This window comes from Mesocricetus auratus, unplaced genomic scaffold (assembly GCF_017639785.1).
Source record: "Mesocricetus auratus isolate SY011 unplaced genomic scaffold, BCM_Maur_2.0 Super-Scaffold_100691, whole genome shotgun sequence".
NCBI classification, from domain to species: Eukaryota; Metazoa; Chordata; class Mammalia; order Rodentia; family Cricetidae; genus Mesocricetus; species Mesocricetus auratus.
The window spans coordinates 4,950,851-4,969,356 of record NW_024429267.1 but is presented as its reverse complement, the minus strand read 5'-3'; the positions used below and the strand labels follow the sequence as shown (position 1 = coordinate 4,969,356).

At 39.2% G+C, this 18,506-nt stretch overlaps 1 protein-coding gene across 7 annotated transcripts in view; it reads right to left on the bottom strand.

The window, feature by feature from the left end:
• Window positions 1–3,913: 3,913 nt before the first annotated feature.
• The window catches only part of Dennd4a (DENN domain containing 4A), a 107,158-nt gene continuing 92,565 nt past the window's right edge, over window positions 3,914–18,506 (bottom strand). For all 7 annotated transcript variants that reach the window (XM_040739715.1, XM_040739719.1, XM_040739716.1 and 4 more), the window contains 9 exons: window positions 17,644–17,819; window positions 17,411–17,557; window positions 15,663–15,861; window positions 15,171–15,425; window positions 12,710–12,827; window positions 12,575–12,601; window positions 11,980–12,142; window positions 11,772–11,836; window positions 3,914–6,509 (listed from right to left, as the gene is read on the bottom strand). In XM_040739715.1, the coding sequence (XP_040595649.1) occupies window positions 6,373–6,509; window positions 11,772–11,836; window positions 11,980–12,142; window positions 12,575–12,601; window positions 12,710–12,827; window positions 15,171–15,425; window positions 15,663–15,861; window positions 17,411–17,557; window positions 17,644–17,819 (1,287 nt within the window). In that variant the 3' untranslated portion in view covers window positions 3,914–6,372. The remainder of the gene's footprint in view (window positions 6,510–11,771; window positions 11,837–11,979; window positions 12,143–12,574; window positions 12,602–12,709; window positions 12,828–15,170; window positions 15,426–15,662; window positions 15,862–17,410; window positions 17,558–17,643; window positions 17,820–18,506) is intronic.

Here is an 18,506-nt window from a genome sequence, read left to right as displayed (position 1 = left end):
TTTGCCCCTGCCTCCTGAGTGCTGGGATTAAAAGCATGGCCACTACATCTGGCTGAATATCTATTTTTTTTTTTTGGTTTTTTGAGACAGGGTTTCTCTGTGGCTTTGGAGGCTGTCCTGGAACTCGCTCTGTAGACCAGGCTGGCCTCGAATTCACAGAGATCCACCTGCCTCTGCCTCTGCCTCCTGAGTGATGGGATTAAAGGCGTGCACCACCAACGCCCGGCTCTGAGTATCTATTTTTAAGGTCACAAAAGACACTAAAATAGTTAAGGTTAAATATTTCATATGCTTGCATATTAAATACCATTGGTTGTTGCTTTTATTAGCATCAGGCTGAGGAGAATGTTAGAAATAAAATTTTCTTATTGGTTTCAGAGAACAAGGAGCGTAAGCATCTGCAGATCATGATGGCAGACTCAGTTTAACTCATAAACACTGGGACGATATGATGGTAACATACAGAAAGACAGCAGGGCAGATATGAAGTGGGAACAATTGGTTATTCTGAAGTTGGAGGGTGAAGGCATTTAAGAATTCATCTTTTAAGATGGGCTGTACTTCTTCAAGATTCCCATTTTTTTTGGAAATAACATATTAAATTTCAGTGAAAACTGTGGGTCCACTTTCATTTTATTTTACAAACATGGATGGACTAACCCATCTTTAGGTCAACAGGTCAGAAAGCTCATTGGCAAGACTAATAAAGAATACGATGTGCTCAAAATTCCATACCCTGTGTGTGTGTACACTTGCTCGTACATGCACATGCATGTAAATGTGAAGGTTGACACTGGGTGTCTTTCTTAATGGCTTTCTACCTTTTTTGGATATAGGCTCTCTCATTGTGCCTGAAACTTACTGATTAGGCTAGACAGGCTCCTTGTTTCTCTTTATCCCCAGACTGAGATTACAGGCACCTGTCTTTTAAGTGGGTGGTGGGGGATCAAACTCAGTCTTTATGCTTGCTGTATGAACAGTTCACCTGCTGAGCCAACTCCTCCACTGTCCTTAAAATTTCATATTCTTAATTACCTGCCTTTCTGAGGTAACTTCTGTGGGGCCTCCGCAGGCCATGGACAAATAGGAAAGAACAATCCTATGGAAAGGAAGGCTAATACACAAACTCTAGGTGCCGACCTGTTGTCAGCAAACAGCTCCAGCTTGCCTCAAGGATGTCACCTTGCCAATAGTCAAAGGTCTGATGCTCAACAGGCTGAGTGGTGGACAATGAGATAGTCCACAATTATAAAAGCATTTAATGATTAAAACTAACCAGAATGATCTTATATCCTTTTCCCAAGCATCAGAATTTCTGGCATTTCCTTTTGCCCAAAAAGGAAGCTCCAACTGCTTCATATTGTGACAGGAAAGGATAAGTAAAAAAAAAAAAAAGCTGGGTTTTTGGCAGATGAGTGGAGAGGACCTGTGGGAGGAAATACTTCAGGTGCACAGAAAATATAACTTTAATTAGTATGTTTTTCAGTAATGTATATGCGTGTTTGTGAGTGTATGCCTCATCTATGTTGGTGACTGCAAAAGTCAGAAGAGGAGTCAAATTCTTTGCAGCTGGAGTTACAGGAAGTTGTGTGCTTTCTGATGTGGGTGCTTGGGAACTGAATTTGAGTCATTTGGAAAAGCAGCAAGTGCTCTTAACCACTGACTCTCTCCTGTCTCTAAAAACTCAAGTTTTTTTTCTCCTCCATGATACACTTTTAAATCAAAGGCCCCTGTCATGCTAGGCCAGTGGTTCTCAACCTTCCTAATGCTGCAAGCCTTTAACTAGTTCTTCAAGTTGTGGTAACCCCAAACCATGAATTTATTTTCATTGCTACTTCGTAATTGTAATTTTTCTACTGTTATGAATTACAATGTAAATATCTGTGCTTTCTGGTGGCCTTAGGTGACCCCTGTGAAAGGGTCATTTGACCCCCAAAGGGTCTTGACCCACAGGCTGAGGACCACTGTGCTAGGCAAAGGCAGCACCATGAGGTTGTATCTCTTAGGATGTTGTGTGTGTGCATATGTGTGTGCTAAGGGGTGTGTATGTGTGTTCACACACATGGCTGCTGCACCTGCAGAAGTCAGAAGAGGGTGTTGTATCTCCTAGAGCTGAAGTGGGTGCCCCCTGATGTGGACACTGGGGACTGAATTCAGGCTCTCCAGAAGAGCAGTAAGCACTCTTGACTATTGAGCCATCTCTCAAGCCCCAATTTGTGTAACTTCTAAAAGAACCAATTAAATTTGTGTTATATATTTATAAACCCATCATCATTTACTAAAAGCAGACCTTTTAAAAAGAGATAAACCAGTATGCTAACACACCAAGATAATGTTGAGATGGCCCTTTCATTTGACAGCAAACAGTCTGCACACATACGGAAGCAAATTCTACCTCATTCTTTGAGCCTAGAAGTCTGAGCTGGGGCAGGTGGAGTGTGAGCCAGCATCAGCACCTGCAGGCTGTCCTCTTCCGCCTGCAGTTGCAGTTCCTTCATGTCCTAACAATAGACTTGGGCCATATTCCTAAAAATATGGAGCACTTTCTGATTAAATGGTTAAAGTTTTATATAATAAATGAAAATGGGCCTATCTGAAATTTTTGAAAATTGCTGTTTTAAAATAGATACTGTATAGCCGGGCGTTGGCGGCGCACGCCTTTAATCCCAGTACTCGGGAGGCAGAGGCAGGCAGATCTCTGTGAGTTCGAGACCAAGCCTGGTCTACTGAGCGAGTTCCAGGACAGCTTCCAAAACAATACAGAGAAACCCTGTCTCGAAAAACCAAAAAAAGAAAAATACTGTATATATTTTGAATACTACATTGTAATGTCACCAACAGATATGAAAATGGTTTTAACTTTTTCTTTATTAAACAGAGTTTTTATTTACTTAACAACTGAGTTCTGAGGGGGCAGGAACTGAAATTTATATTCAAAGTGCAGTTTGGTAGGCAAATGGAAATAACTGGTTGCCCTTATCAGCAGGTACAGCCTGTAAGTGTTCTGGGACTGGTCCCTACGAAGAAAAAGGCTCTCTGAGCAAGGCTGCCTATCCTTAGGGGGCCACTAGAGCCTGGCAGGATATCCATGCCCAAGTTAGCCTGCACAGCCAAAGGTATCCTTCTGGTCTTCAGGTCCGTCACTGTAATTAGTGAGTAAAACCTGAAAATGTTCCTGTATAGACTAGTCCACCAGTTGTTACATTAAAAGAAAATCATTTGGAAATAACTATATAAAGAGAAAGTCATCTAAAGAACAGACTATGGAAAGACAGCATAGTCTGCCTCCGAGTATGAGCATATGCACAGACATCAGGCTCACACAATTCCTATACAGACGAGAGCCCTGCTAGCCTTTGGGACTAGTACAGGAAGGTAGTATGAGGTGGGGGGAGTGATACGACTCCAAATCCTGAGGATGCCGATGTCCATCAAGGCAGGTGGCTGCTAGAGTTCAGTTCACACAGGGCTTCGTGATGAATCTAAACAGGATTAACACACTAATCACAGCACCAGGCCAAGGTCTCCCAAAGGCTGCTTGCTCTTTCTCTTCTTTCTCTGACATGAAGTACCTAAAAGCAGCCTTTAAATTATGGTGGATGAACTGGGCGTTGGTGGCGCACGCCTTTAATCCCAGCACTCGGGAGGCAGAGGCAGGCGGATCTCTGTGAGTTTGAGACCAGCCTGGTCTAAAGAGTGAGTTTCAGGACAGCCTCCAAAGCCACAGTGAAACCCTGTCTCGAAAAACCAAAAAAAAAAAAAAAAAATTATGGCGAATGAAATAAAATACTGAACTACTGCTTATTTTTAAAGAAATATTTTCCTTCCTTCCATAGGTTATTTAAAATATAGTACAAGCTATATATAGGATTAGCTAACACTTGTTAGTTGTACCAATAAATAATTATCAACATGAAGTAAAAATAAGTATTTATTGCCTAAAATGCTGAACCAACATCTTCAGGGTCATTTCTCTATATACAAAAATGAGAAAGCATACTAGACAATCTTATTATAGATAAGTTGATAGTTTTGAGATTTAAAGGTTTAAAAAAAGAGTTAAGAAAAAAGACAAAATCAGAAGATGAATAGCTATGCACTATGACATCTGGCAACAGGAGGAAAATGTTGAATATTTAAAGTAGTATGTACATACACAAAATAACATTCAAACCTAATGAGAGTCTTAAACAAACTATAACAGCAAGAGCATGGTTTATTTCCACAATTTAAACATAAGCAAAACTAAGAATGAAAAATAGGAACTTAAGATAGTGGAGGAAAAGGACATTGCTCTCCAACACTATTGGCCACAATTTTCCAAGATGTGTTTTTAATTAAAAAAAAAACCTGAAAAACAGCTAGTATTAAATTGTTTCAAAAGATGATCCTTAGAGTTCTATTCCATGTTTTAGATATTATTTTTAAAAATTGTCTTCATACAATATTTCTTGGAGATTAAAAGCAGGAGAAACACAACTTTAGAGACAGAAAACAAAACTCAGGGTAGGACCAGGAGACAGAGATCGTGCTCAGCTTTCTGAGTGAGTATGAAGAGCCACTTTGTCTCTGTCAGACAAACTACTTCCTACACAGTTTGCACTGCAGAAACTGTAGGGAACAGCACAAGCTGTTCTCATAAGGGAAGAAAAAACCACAGACGAGAACCCAAATCCTGTTTGAAGGGATATTTGCCACCAGTGCCGCCGTCAGCCTCCTCTCTCAAATGCTGTTAGCTTCCAGTGACTTGGAGAATGTGAAACAGTAAAGCAGAGTGAGGCTGGAGTGGACCCGACTGGAGTGAGCCATAGGGACGCGTGCATAGCACCAGTGTTTTCAAGTAATTAAGTTCAGCCTCGAACCAACTGAACTCAAGATTCACATTTTATGCTCTCTCCACAACCTGCCAGAGGGCAGAAGCTGTGAAATGCTTCAGCCTGATACTCGGTGGTGGCAGGAACTGAAAGGCAGCTTCTCTGTGGCTGGACTGGTGGGTCTCGGGGCTCTACGCTATTTCTAGGTCAAGCATCATGCCTGTTTGCTTGAAACACCAAGTTTGGGGCCATCCCTTTTTCTCTTCTTTTTAAAATGGCTAGCCTTCCTTTATGAATGACACCCTTTGCAAATGTACATACATATACTAAAAAGACATGAATAATTTTAAAGAACCAACGATGCTTTTTCCTTATGAGAAATTATTCAAAGAAATTGATCTTAGAAATAATATAACTAAAAATACATTTTAAAAGTCAATTTAATACTTATGGTGTTTGAACATTGAATTTATTATCTGATTATGTACAGTTCTACATTTTAGACTCCATGAACTTCAGATTCTGAAGCTTGTTGAAAAAGCTAAGTTCCTCAATATGGGAAATTCTTTCTGACTATACTTTTAGATGGTTACTATTTTTCTGCTTTCAAAAAATACTTTGAATCTCTCTCTATACATATTATTAACAGAATACCCCACTGAATCATATTTATATTTCAGATACATATTTTAGAGTACAACATTTTGGGTGAGATTTGTCAATCATATTTACCCTAGGTAAGTTTTCATGTAGAGTATTAAAATTTAAGTTGATATTTGGATTGTGAGCTATTTTCCCTGGGTACTGTTAGCATCTACTCGCAGTGGAGGAGACTGGACCATGGCATAGGCTGTCTGGCACTCCCTGCACAGGGCTCATGCCCTGCCTTCTGTCACTCACTCTCAGTGGTCAGACTTAGGGGTGCTAGCATGCAACCCGAGGAGGACACTGAAACCAGCACTGACATGGTAAAATTCATTCTCTCAAGTAATAAAAAAAATATATAGGTAGATATACATATAGAGATCTGCAGCTCTGCTAATTACTTCAAAGAGCAGAGACAAAGAAAATAAACACTTGTTTCATAAGTTTAAATTCATTTGAAGTTTGCTATATTAAATTTAAAAATTAAAAAAATATCAACTTACTATAAACAATTTAAAATATGTATAATACAACTTCATGGCCAAAACATTTGAGCAGTCCATGAAAACAGGAGATGCTTTGAGCTTACATTTCTGCTTACACACATGATTTTCCTATCTGTCTCTTTCATGAGACACCATAAACAGTTGTCTAATCTTGTGGCAACCAAGTTTTTAAAGAGACTTTCTTATCACAAAGTACTTAATTACTTTACAGGGGAGTTAAAGAAGAAAGAACTGGGAAATAAGTGGCTCTCTCCCTATCTGTCACTGTTCTCTTTGTACACACGTGACCTCACCTTTCCAATCCATTTATAAATGCATTCTCAAAAAGTGAAGTTTAGAGTCTAAAAGTGTTACTTTGTACAGGGACTATACAATATATATTGGATTTATACAAATACACACACGTCTTAAAGGTAAGGTTCTCCAAAGGTTTTTCGGCATTCCATCACCCCAGTACTTGGTGGCCTGTCACAGTTATGCGTACTCTTGACTTGACTAGGTGTGAGACGATCATATGCCATCTTGTACTCTTTGTCAAATGCATCTGCAAAATGTCATTAAGAAATAAAGAAGAATGGTTGATATTAAACACAATCAAGTTGCTATAATATAACCAAAAATATGGGGACAAAAATATGTTTTAAGGGTACTTCTGTCACCCACAGGTTCACAAATATCAAGCCCAAAGAAGGGAAGCCTTAGAGTACAAAGCATTTCAGAGGTAGGTAGCACAGATCAAACATCAGCGCTAAAAACCTTTGTAATTTGCTTTTCATGCTCAATTAAACAGTAAGAATAAGCAATGGCACAAAGCCCCTTGTCACAATACTGCAGAAGCTGAGGCAGGAAGATCATCAACTCAAGGCCTGCCTGGGCTGCAGAATAAGGTCAAGAATCTGACTCAAAACAAAGAATAAAGTGTTGGGAATACAGCTCCATGGTGGCACAGTTGCCTTGCATTGCATGCCTGAAGCTCTAGGTTCAATTCTTAGCACTGAGATAAAGAAAAAAAATCACAGGAATTTTCCCTAACAAAACACGATTAAGAAAAAAAATGGGTCCATAATTTCTTTACCATTAAATTTTATTTATTTATTTATTTGTTTTTTTGAGACAGGGTTTCTCTGTAGTTTTTGGAGACTGCCTGGAACTCTCTTTGAAGACCAGGCTAGCCTCAAACTCACAAAGATCCACTTGCCTCTGCCTCCTGAGTGCTGGGATTAAAGGCGTGTGTCAATGCCACCCGGCAAAATAAATTTTTTTTACAGTTAAATTTTAGTGCCAAGTGTTGGTGACGCACACCTTTAATCCCAGCACTTGGGAGGCAGAGACAGGTGGATCTCTACAGAGTGAGTTCCAGGACAGCAAAAACTACACAGAAAAACTTTGTCTTGAGAAAAAAAAAAAGTAAAATCCTGAATATGCTCTGGAGTTCTACTGGGTAGAAAATAAAGGGATGGTAAACACAAGCCGAGTGCTTTTGCTTGGTACCCTTCCTGTCTTATTAGTTAAAAGGCTGGCTCAAGGAATGCATTTTTTATTTTCTCAGGTTCTAGCAACTTCCCCCGTGGCTCCAGTGATTGGAACCCATTTGACACTCTGGTTTTCCTAACCAGTTTTATCAGGTATTTTCCCTGTAGCCATGCCTATTCATAGACCCTGTTTGGTCCCACAGACTTTCCTACCTCTCTCTGTACTGGCCATACTATAGTGATATGGGCTTCTCCAAGGGAAAGACAACTAATGAATATTTCTTTAAACATTTCATGACTTATATTTTGGTCAGATAAACTATGTAAATTTGAGATATTCAGCTTCAGCCTAAGCTGGCCCTGATTAAACTTATGGTCCTCCTGTCTGAGACTCCCAAGTGCTAGCTAGCACTGTAGGCATGCACTGCCATGTTTGGCTCATCAATGTTCACTCATGAATAATATTCTACCTGACAAATATGCCCATTTTGTTTCTCCACTTCTCAGGTGAGGCATGTTTGGGCTTTCCCCGTTTGGTTCATGCAGAAGCTCTGAGTGCATGCCTTCAGTTATTGTGGGCATCTATGTACAAGGCAGGACTGCTGGGCCATACAGAGGACACACAGAACTTTATTTAAATTTTAAAAATTTAAATAAAAAGTTCTTTATACTGAATACCATGCTTTTGTCAGATATATGATTTTCCTGTATCTGATATATGACATATATGTCAGATATATGAGTTTTGAGCTATCTTTTCATTTTTTGATGGTGTCTGCTCATGAACATGATTAATTCTGTTCATGTCCAGAGTACGGTGTGTGGTGTGGTGGTGGTGGTGGTGTGGGGGGTGGTGGTGGTGGGGGTGGTGGGTGGTGGTGGTGGTGGTGGTGGTGGGTGTTGGTGGTGGTGGTGGTGGTGGTGGTGGGGTGGTGGTGGTGGTGGTGGTGGGTGGTGGTGGGGTGGTGGTGGTGGTGGGGTGGTGGGTGTTGGTGGTGGTGTTGGTGGTAGGTGGTGGTGGGGTGGTGGTGGTGGTGGGTGGTGGTGGTGGTGGTGGTGGTAGGTGGTGGTGGTGGTGGTGGTGGTGGGTGGTGGGTGGTGGTGGTGGTGGTGGGGGGTGGTAGTAGTGGGGGTGGTGGTGGGTGGTGGTGGGGGGTGGTAGTAGTGGTGGTGGTGGTGGGTGGTGGTGGGTGGTGGTGGTGGGTGGTGGTGGTGGTGGGTGGTGGGTGGTGGTGGTGGGTGGTGGTGGTGGTGGTGGTGGGGTGGTGGTGGTAGTAGTGGTGGTGGTGGTGATGGTGGTGTGTGTGTGTGTGTGTGTGTGTGTGTGTGTGTGTGTGTGTGTGTGTGTGCGCGCATGCGCGCCATGGTGCTCTTGTAAAGGTCAGAGGACACTTTGTAGAATTTCTAGAGATTGAACTTAGGTAGTAGCTAGGCTTACTCCTCATGGCTTGCTCTTGTTTTCTTATACAGTCCAGAACCCAGGTGCAGAAAACATTTTGACCTGCTGAATCATCACACTGGCCCCTTTCTTGTGTTTTGGATGCTACTTTTAAGAAACTGCTATCTACTCTGAAGTCATGAGGATTTATACCTATGTTTTTTCCCCCTAAGGTGAATGTATTTGTATCACTAAGTCATCTTTGGTAGACTGACTCTTGTTATAAAGTATTTTTGGTCTCTAACTGACTTACTTGACTTTTATATAGTCACTGTAATTCTCTTTTGAGGGTTTGCCCTGATTAGTTTTTTGTTTGTTTGCTTGTTGTGCTTTTTGTCAACCCAACACAAGCTAGCGTTATGGGGAAAAGGTACCTCAGTTGAGAATATGTCTCCATAAGATTGCCTAGAGGCAAGTCTTATGGGTATTATCTTGATTAGTGATGGATGTGCAGTCCAGTCCACTGTGGGTGGTGACACCTCTGGGCAGTTAGTTCTGGGTTGTATAAGAAAACAATCAGAGCAAACCATGAAGAGCAAGCCACTAAGCAGCACTCTGCAATGGCCTCGGCTTCAGTACCTGCCTTCAGGTTCCTGCCTGGAGTAGTCTTGATTTTCCTCAGTGATAGATCATGACTTGGGAGTTATAAGCTGAAATAAACATTTTTCCTTCCATGCTGCTTTTGGTCATGGTGTTCCATCACAGCTATAGAAACTCTGACTAAAACAGGACTACTTGTATGGACTATCTTTTCAATCTTTTTACTTTCTATTATTTATAATGTGTGAATTATATTTAAAAAAATCCATTCATCTAATCTGCCTTTACAGCAGAATTTAATCAACCTACATTTAGTATAATCCCTGATAAAGAAGAAATTGTATTTATAATTTTGATAATTTTCTTTACATGTTTTTTCCCCTTAAGGCTAGCCAGATATTTCCTACTGTACCATTTCAAGTCTTTACTGTTTCTTTACTAGTTTTGATTTCTGCCAATCTCTGCACAATTGTTTTTCCAATTAAATATGAAAATCATTTGTCAAATTTCTTATTTTTAAGTCTCCAGTGTTTCAAATCCTTAAAATAAAAAGCAAATAAATAATCACAGCATTTTTCTCAAAGTCTCCTTTGGACTTTCCCCATTTGGTTCATGCAGAAGCTCATGAAATCTCTTTCTAGTGGGAAAGGTAGGTCAATGCATAAAACATTTGTTTACAAATACTAGACTCAATCCAGTCTGTTTCCTCTAGCCTTTTCCATATCCATCTCTTGATTTTCACTGTTTATATTTCTATTGCAACCCATCCAAAATTTACCAACTTTACTTCAACTAGGTGACTAATGATTTCCAAAGTACAATGCTCCCTGATATAATTTTTTCTTTTAAAAATATTTAGTTTATTTTGGAGGACTGTGAAGCTGAGGAGATAGCTCAGCTATTAAAAGTTCCTGAACCCATGAGGTGGCTCACATAAAAATTTATTTTATTTTTATTTATGTGTATGTGTTGTGTGACTGCATGCATGTGACTGTGTTTGTGTGCCTGTGTGTAGGTGATCATGGGGTCCAGAAGAGGGCACTGGATCTCTTGGATCTGGAGTTACAGGTAGTTCTAAGTTGCTTTATGCCAGGTGTTGGTGGCACACACCTTTAATTCCAGCACTCTGGATGCGGAGGCAGGCGGATCTCTGTGAGTTCGAGGCCAGCCTGGTCTACAGAGTGAGTGCCAGGACAGGCTCCAAAGCAATACAGAGAATCCCTGTCTTGAAAAACCAAAAAAAAAAAAGGTGCTTTACATGGGTCCTGGGAACTGAACTCTAGTTCTCTGGGACATCTCTCTAGGCTCTGACTGTATTTACTTAGATCATACTTTCAAAGGTTTATTATTATTGTGTATATATAATTACAAGTGTGTGTGTGTTATGATATGCACATGTAGATATCAGAAGATACCTTTTGAGAGTCAGTCCTTTTCTTCCACAGTGGGATCAGGTATTAAACTCAGGTTGTCATGCTTGGCATGACAAGTGCTTTTACCTACTGAGTATCATGCCAGCTCTTACACTTAGTTTCTAAACAAAGATTCTAAACATTGACCTCTATATGACTTCAATTCATATCTAAATAGTTTTAAATTTATATCTATCTATTTATTATGTGTGTGCATGTATGCACATGTGATATGATGTGTGTACATAGGTTACAGAACAACTTTGAGGACTTGGCTCTCTCCTTCTTTCATGTGTTTTCCAGAGCTCAAACTCAGTTCATCAGTCAAATTTAATGTCCTTAGTGATATGACACAATACTGAAAGCTTGAGAATGATGTTAAGTTGCTTAGTCTTCTGGATTCTTAATATCTTAGTTAACATACAACAGTATACAACTGGTAATAGGACCACTCTCATAGAAACTTGTAGAGAATTAGATAATGCATGGAGAGACTCACTATAGTATGAGCCTAAGAGATATTAGCTTATTATTTACCATCATGTAAAGCATCTTTTATATTAGCTAAAAACCAACCAACGAATCAAATAAACAAAAACAAACGTGGGGCTGGAGAGATAGCTCAGCAGTTAAGAGTGCTTACTGCTCTTGCAGAGGATCTGAGTTTGGTTTCCAGCACCCATGTTGGGTGGCTCACAACTGCTTGTAACTCCAGGTTTAGGGGATCTAATATCCTTTTCTGGACCCCACAGGCACTTGTATTCAAATACACAAACCCACATACAGACAAACACATTTAAAACAATACATCTTAAAGAGGTGCTAAAAATAAAAGAACCATTTTTCTAATAAGTCAATGCCATGATATAATTAGGACCACTAATGAAAACCCTTTAAAAACTACAATATGTTGTATAACTATACTATTTACAATAATGAGTTACCTATATCAATGTTTTCTCTTCCCAGTGCCACAAGTGAGAGAAATAATATTTCTCTATATAAACTCCTGTGGGCCAAAAAACATGGAAAAATGTTAGAATCCTTAGAATTTCTATGTTCTCTTTTATGCTACATAAGTATAAGGATGCTGGAGCAAACAGGATGCATCTGGTTAGAGAAATAACCCAATCATTTGAGATAAAGACTTACCGCTGTCTTTTAAAATGTGGACACTTATTCAGTGTCTCTAAAATTTGACTCATGGGTCCATAGACATCATTCATTTTAATGCTTTTCACCATACTTTTCAACAGTTCCTGGTTAAATGAATTATCACTTTTTTGTAATAAATGGACCATTGGATACTTTTGAGCTATAAAAGAATAAAAGAGTAGATGAAGGGAATGTTCTTTGTAAAAGAGAGAAATAAATCAAACAGAAACTAACAAGTGTTAAAGAAGTTACAAAGTATTAAAAACAAATTAAAGGCAATAGGTAAAGGAATATAAGTTTAAAAAATAAAAGAAGTGAGATAGGAAAGTAAGGCAAATAATGATAAAAATAGACCTGCAGAGTTTTGTGGCCTAAAACAGACAGCAACTAAAGTAGTTTTCCTTAATACAGCCCCCTAAGGAAAGTCTGCATAAGCAGTCAGGGGTTGAAACAAAAAATAAGTAAAAGAAGAAATTGGGACAAGCAATGTTCTTCAAGCTGAACTGTACAAAACACAAGCAAGCCCTTCACCACATACAGAGCAGCCCTCCCAAACAAAACCAGCAGCACTAATAAATCAGTTAATACTCACTCTCAAACAAAAGAGTGCGGTTCTGACCTGTAAGACAAAAAGCACAGTGCTATAGAAGTACATTATACATGCTGAGGCTTTTTAAAGTAAGAGGAGATAACTCTCCTGAAGTCAGGATTCTATAACATCACTTACTATGGGCATTCCAGAGGATGTACAGGGGTTGTCCTGGATCCTGATGTAATTTCATATTGTCCCATAACATCTGTATTAAAACATATTTGCTATCTTCGGACATACAGTGGCGGGGAATCTGTGTTGCAAAATACAAATTTATTACTGATCCTTACATAATTTTGTTTGTTTGTTTGTTTTTTCGAGACAGGGTTTCTCTGTGGCTTGGGAGGCTGTCCTGGAACTCACTCTGTAGACCAGGCTGGTCTCGAACTCACAGAGATCCACCTGACTCTGCCTCCCGAGAGCTGGGATTAAAGGCGTGCGCCACTGCCCAGCCAATTTTGTAAATATTTATTTTTTATTTTTTTTATTTAAATTAGAAACAAGCTTGTTTCACATGTCAATCCCAGCTTCCTCTCCCTCTCCTCCCCCTTCCCCCTTCAGCCCCTCCCACCCCCACCCAATTCACACTTCATTCCCCAGGGAGGGTGAGGCCCTCCATGGGGGATCTCTAGAGTCTGTCATTTCATTCAGGGCAGGGTCTAGGCCCTCCCCCATGTGTCCAGGATGAGAGATCATCCCTCCATGTGGAATGGGCTCCCAAAGTCCATTCGTATGCCAGGGATAAATACTGATCTACTACCTGAGGCCCCATAGATTGCCAAGGCCTCCTCACTGACACCCAAATTTAGGGGGTCTTGTAAATATTTTATAAAGCCCGTCTTAGTAGGGTTTCCATTGCTGTGATAAAACACATGACTAAAAGTAACTTGGGCAAGAAAGGGTATTTCAGCTTACGACTTCATCACTGAAGGAAGTCAGGACAGGAAGTTACAGGAGGAACTGAAGCAGAAGCCATGGAGGAATACTGCTTACTGATTTGCTCCCCATAGCTTGCTTAGCCTGCTTACTTAAAGCACTCAGGACCATCTGTCCAAAAGTGGCACCACCCATAAAAAATGCACCACAGTCTTGTCCAAAGGTCGGCCAATTTGATGAGGGTATTTTGTCAATGGAGGTTCCATCTTCCCAAACAACTCTAGCTTGTGTCAAGTTGATGTAAAACTACATTCCAAAAAGCCTCATAAAAATTAAAAAAAAATATAGGAAAGAAACAGAAAATTACTTATTTTTATATATTTGATACCCACTGAAGGAAGATTTGTTGAGGTGAGAGGCTAATGATCTCTAAGCAGTAGATTTAACAAGGCACTTAGAGCAAGTGAGAAAGGATATCACATGGAGCTAATCTTGTCCCTGCTCAAGAATCCTTGGAAAAATAAATCCAGTAGGCCTGTTCCCTCCATACACTATTTCTTTTTTTTTTGTTTTTGTTTTTATGAGACAGGGTTTCTCTGTATTGTTTTGGAAGCTATCGGTCCAGCCCGGCCTCGAACTCAAAGAGATCCACCTGCCTCTGCCTCCCGAGTGCTGGGATTAAAGGCGTGCGCCACCAACGCCCGGTCACCCACTAGTTTAAGACCTTGTCCAGTCAAGACAATTATGGATGAATTAATATCTGTTACTCATCTATTATGTACTAGCAAAAACAGCCAAAGCATATGCATGGCCACAGACATGAAGTGCAAGGGAGAGGACAGAAAGTTCCTGAGCTTAGAGACTGCACCTCAGTTGTCCTTCCTAAGAAAAGGTAAAAACACCTTATAAAATAACATATCAGGACTGGATAGATGGTTCAGTGGCTTAAGTGCCTGGTGCACAAACGTGAGGAGCTGAGTTCAAATCACTAGCACACAAGTAAAAACTGGACACAGCAATGTGAATGTCTATAATTTCAGTGCCCCCATGAGGAGATGGGAGGTGGCAACCAGAGAATTCCTAGGATATCGTGGACTGGCAAGCCTGCAGTACATAGCAGAAAGACAACAAAAGGACCCTGCTTCCAAACAAGGTGGAAGGTAGGTGCTAACCCCTGAAGTTGTCCTAGGACCACAGGATGCATCTGTACTCACATACACAGATAAAACAAAACAAACAAACAACCACATAGAAATGTAAATGTAAAATGGCCAAAGATGCCTCCCACTGGTGGAGTCCTTGCCTAGCATCTATGAAGCCCTGGCTGTGAGCCTCAGCATGATTTTCAAAAACCCGATTAAATAAATAAATGAACATACTTAGGTTCAGAGAGAGGGAATGATGAGAATGGCAGTGCATACTTGCGATATGAAACAGACACCCTCCTTTAAAGTGGTTGTCTTTCTTATATTTGAAACCTTTACTATGAGAGTAATTTCTGTATTATTCTTCAAGTGATAACAAAACTCTGTCATGTTTCAGTTATTTTGGGAAGGCTAAAACCACAACTGCAAATCTAACTGAAGACAGTTCTGTTATGTGATGATTCAGATGGTAATGAAAATACCAAACATAAAAATAAGCCTTACTTTGTGCCATTAGGAATATGCAAACAGTATGATGATGATAGTAGCATTGCCTTTTAAATTTACTTTCGTACCTTTGAATACTTGTTACAATGTTCAGAAGAAAGAATCAATCCAGGCAAGTTACTGGGCAAGTCGAGCCGTCTAAAATACCACACCAAGTTCCAAAAGACAATTGGATGATGGTCCACAAAGTCTGCCACTGTTATTGCATGGTCACCTTCATTTTCCAGTAAACTCTCAAGTTCCTTCCATACCACTAAGGGACTAAGGTATGGGACAGTGACAGGGTCTGGACTCGGAAGGTGCCATTCTAACCCTAAAGAATCCTGTTGAATAAAATCACATAGGACAAATGTAAGAAGGAGGATGCATAACTATTTTAAATTTAAAGCATACTTTAAAATGCCTGTGATTTCCATGTGTAGAAAGACAACAGAACTATATCATAGGATGGGATTTTTTGTAACAATAATATGATTGAAGCTAATAATGCTCTTTGGGACGAACATTACAATATTGTGTAAATGATCAATTACAAATGAGAAAAACACTCAAATACATACTGTAGCTCCTTGTAAAGTTGCTGGCAGACTGCCTGTAGGGATGAGCTTCTGTCCTCCAGGATCGTCCTTATCCAAGGGGCCACAAGTACTAATGCTCCTGGCCATTGGGAATAGTGGGCATTTTGACACAACTGTTTTCGATCTGTGAGCAGGGATCTGAATACTTCGAGCACAGGGATTTTCCTGCAGTTTAGATTTGCTTGGACATTTAAAAAAGAAAAATCTCATCAGTGCCTAGACTTTCTTATCTCACCTCATCTTAGTTCCTATAATATGTTCTTTTTAGAATCAGAGCTGGACATAGCAAATAAAAGAAAATATGCTATCCAATCACCAACTAGGATATAAGATATATTTTAAGCATTGTGGCAATTGAACCAAATTTCCTTTATATAAAACAAACTTTCATATTCAAGATTCATTTCATTTATTTAAAATGTTTAGTGAGGAGATTTAACATAGCATCATGACTAACCCTTAATTATACACAGTAGAGAAAATGGATACATACTCTTTGAGGGGTTAGAGAGAGAGAGAGAGAGAGAGAGAGAGAGAGAGAGAGAGAGAGAGAGAGAGAGAGAGAGAGAGAAATAAGGGATATGTAATGAGAGAAGGTGAATACAGACTTTGTGTTTTGCAGTCTTATGATGAAATGGGTTGTGTTTAGCCTCGGCAGTAGTACACAGGCATTTTTTTCTCTGCACATGCAGCTGACAACATGGCTTCACTTATTTGGCTACATATGGTGAATCTGGCACTTTTGCAAAAAAGAGTCAAATTTCTGCATTTAAATATAGATTACTTATATTGGATTGCTGTATATGCTTTTAATTTTATAGCTCTATATCAGCTCCAAGTTTTCTTACACTAAATATTCATAAACAGAAAATTAAATATTCTAAGATAGAAGTTAGTATTAGTTCCTGAAAAGAAGGAGAAAAGCTGGTGACTATAAATTTCAAGTGTACTACAGATTTTTTTTTCATCTTTAAAAACTGGCAGTTGATCATGGTGGCACACATCTATAATATCAGAACTTGGGAGGTGAAGACAGGAGGATAAGGAGTTCAATGTCATTCTTAATTACATAGCAAGTTAAAGGCCAATCAGGGTTACAAAAGATCTTATCTCAAAACAAACACACAATCCAGAAGCAAAATACTGGTAATACTTTAACTTTGCAAGTTCATAAAGTTTAACATACAAACATTTAGACTTAAATAGTATGACATTAGGACACTTTAATTAGGGATAAGGATTTAAGATAATGAGAGGCTGAAGGGAGGGTTAAGAGCATTTTCTGCTTTTGCAGAAGACCTAGGATCAGTTTCCAGCCTCCACATGGTGATTCACAACCATCCCTAATTCTAGTTTCTGAGGGCATGAAGGCCTCTTCTGGACTCCATGGGTACTGTATGCATATTTTGCCCTTAGATACATGCAGATAAAACTCCAATACATATAAAATACAAATAAATAAAATCTTTTTTAAAAGCTTAAGATAATGAATTTCTCACAGAAGTCCATTCATCCATCCATCCATCCATCCATCCATCCATCCATCCATCCATCTGAAGCAAGGCCTTGTTATATAAACCATATCATCTTTAAACATTATCCTTTCTCTATCAGTTGAGTGATCAGTTATAGAATGTACATTTTTTGAAACTTACACCATTATTTTGAAACTGTCCCATGTCTACAGTATGTATAATATATGTAATTATATTCTCCACAGTCATACTTACTTATTTAGATCAAAATTCCCTTGAACAGAGAGAGTAGATGTGTCAAGACCAGAGGCTGATGCTGAAATGCAAGACTGCCTTGTCTGATTTGAGAAGGAGGATGCAAAATGCATGGTTTCTGTAGATGAGCTGGACTTCAAGAAATATCTACAATGTGAATCAAGGACATTTTGAAAAAATGCATTTTAGGAACACTATCCTTAAACATAAAGACAGAAAGGGCATACTGTTACCTTCCGGGTCGTCTTAAATCTCTGATTTCAACATTCAGAAAGGGTAAGAAAAGATTGCCACAGAATGGGCACGTAGTATTGAGATTTGAATCATCTGCTGTCCAGCCAGCCATGATTTCCTCATCATGGACAAGACAATCACATGTTCTACACCGAGAACAGCTTGAGATGAGGACCTAGGGAAGAGAATATCTTACTAAGCAAGCTGATCTGTGTATATTTCAAATTAAAACCTACTTTAGCTAAGAAGCCCACTGGAAAATTAAAGCTCACAAAGATTCTGACATTAATCAAAAGATGTCAGCATGTATAGACACATATTGTACATTATGACATTATGACAAAGCCAATATGGTACTGTAATGCTGCTGCTGCAGTTCATAAAACAAATCCCTGAAGTCACATAAATGTAAACTCCACATCAGCACTCATTATTTATTTCCCAAATGAACCCAAATTTCTTCATGTAAAATTAGTGTGAAATAACAAACACATTTAACAGACTATCTGGAAGCAATATTTTATAGAAAAACCAGGGAAAGTTTTTTAAAAAGTATAACTTTTCATTGTAAGAAAATGAGAAATCATTCTTATTTGTCAAACTGACAAAGAATGAAAACCATGATGGAAGTTGACAACAAAGCCAAGCTGTTTCCTCACCTTCAAGTCTGTCTGCATAACAAAATTGGTCATGTTTATGATGCAAAACAAATGTTCAAAGAGAATGTATGTATAACAAGCTATAAATACAAATGTTGAAAATGAAAATGTTTTTATGTTGACAAATTTCCAACAAGTATGGAAGTGTCCTAATAAACCAGCATGGCATCAATGACTTGAAATAACAGGTATCAAAAACCTTG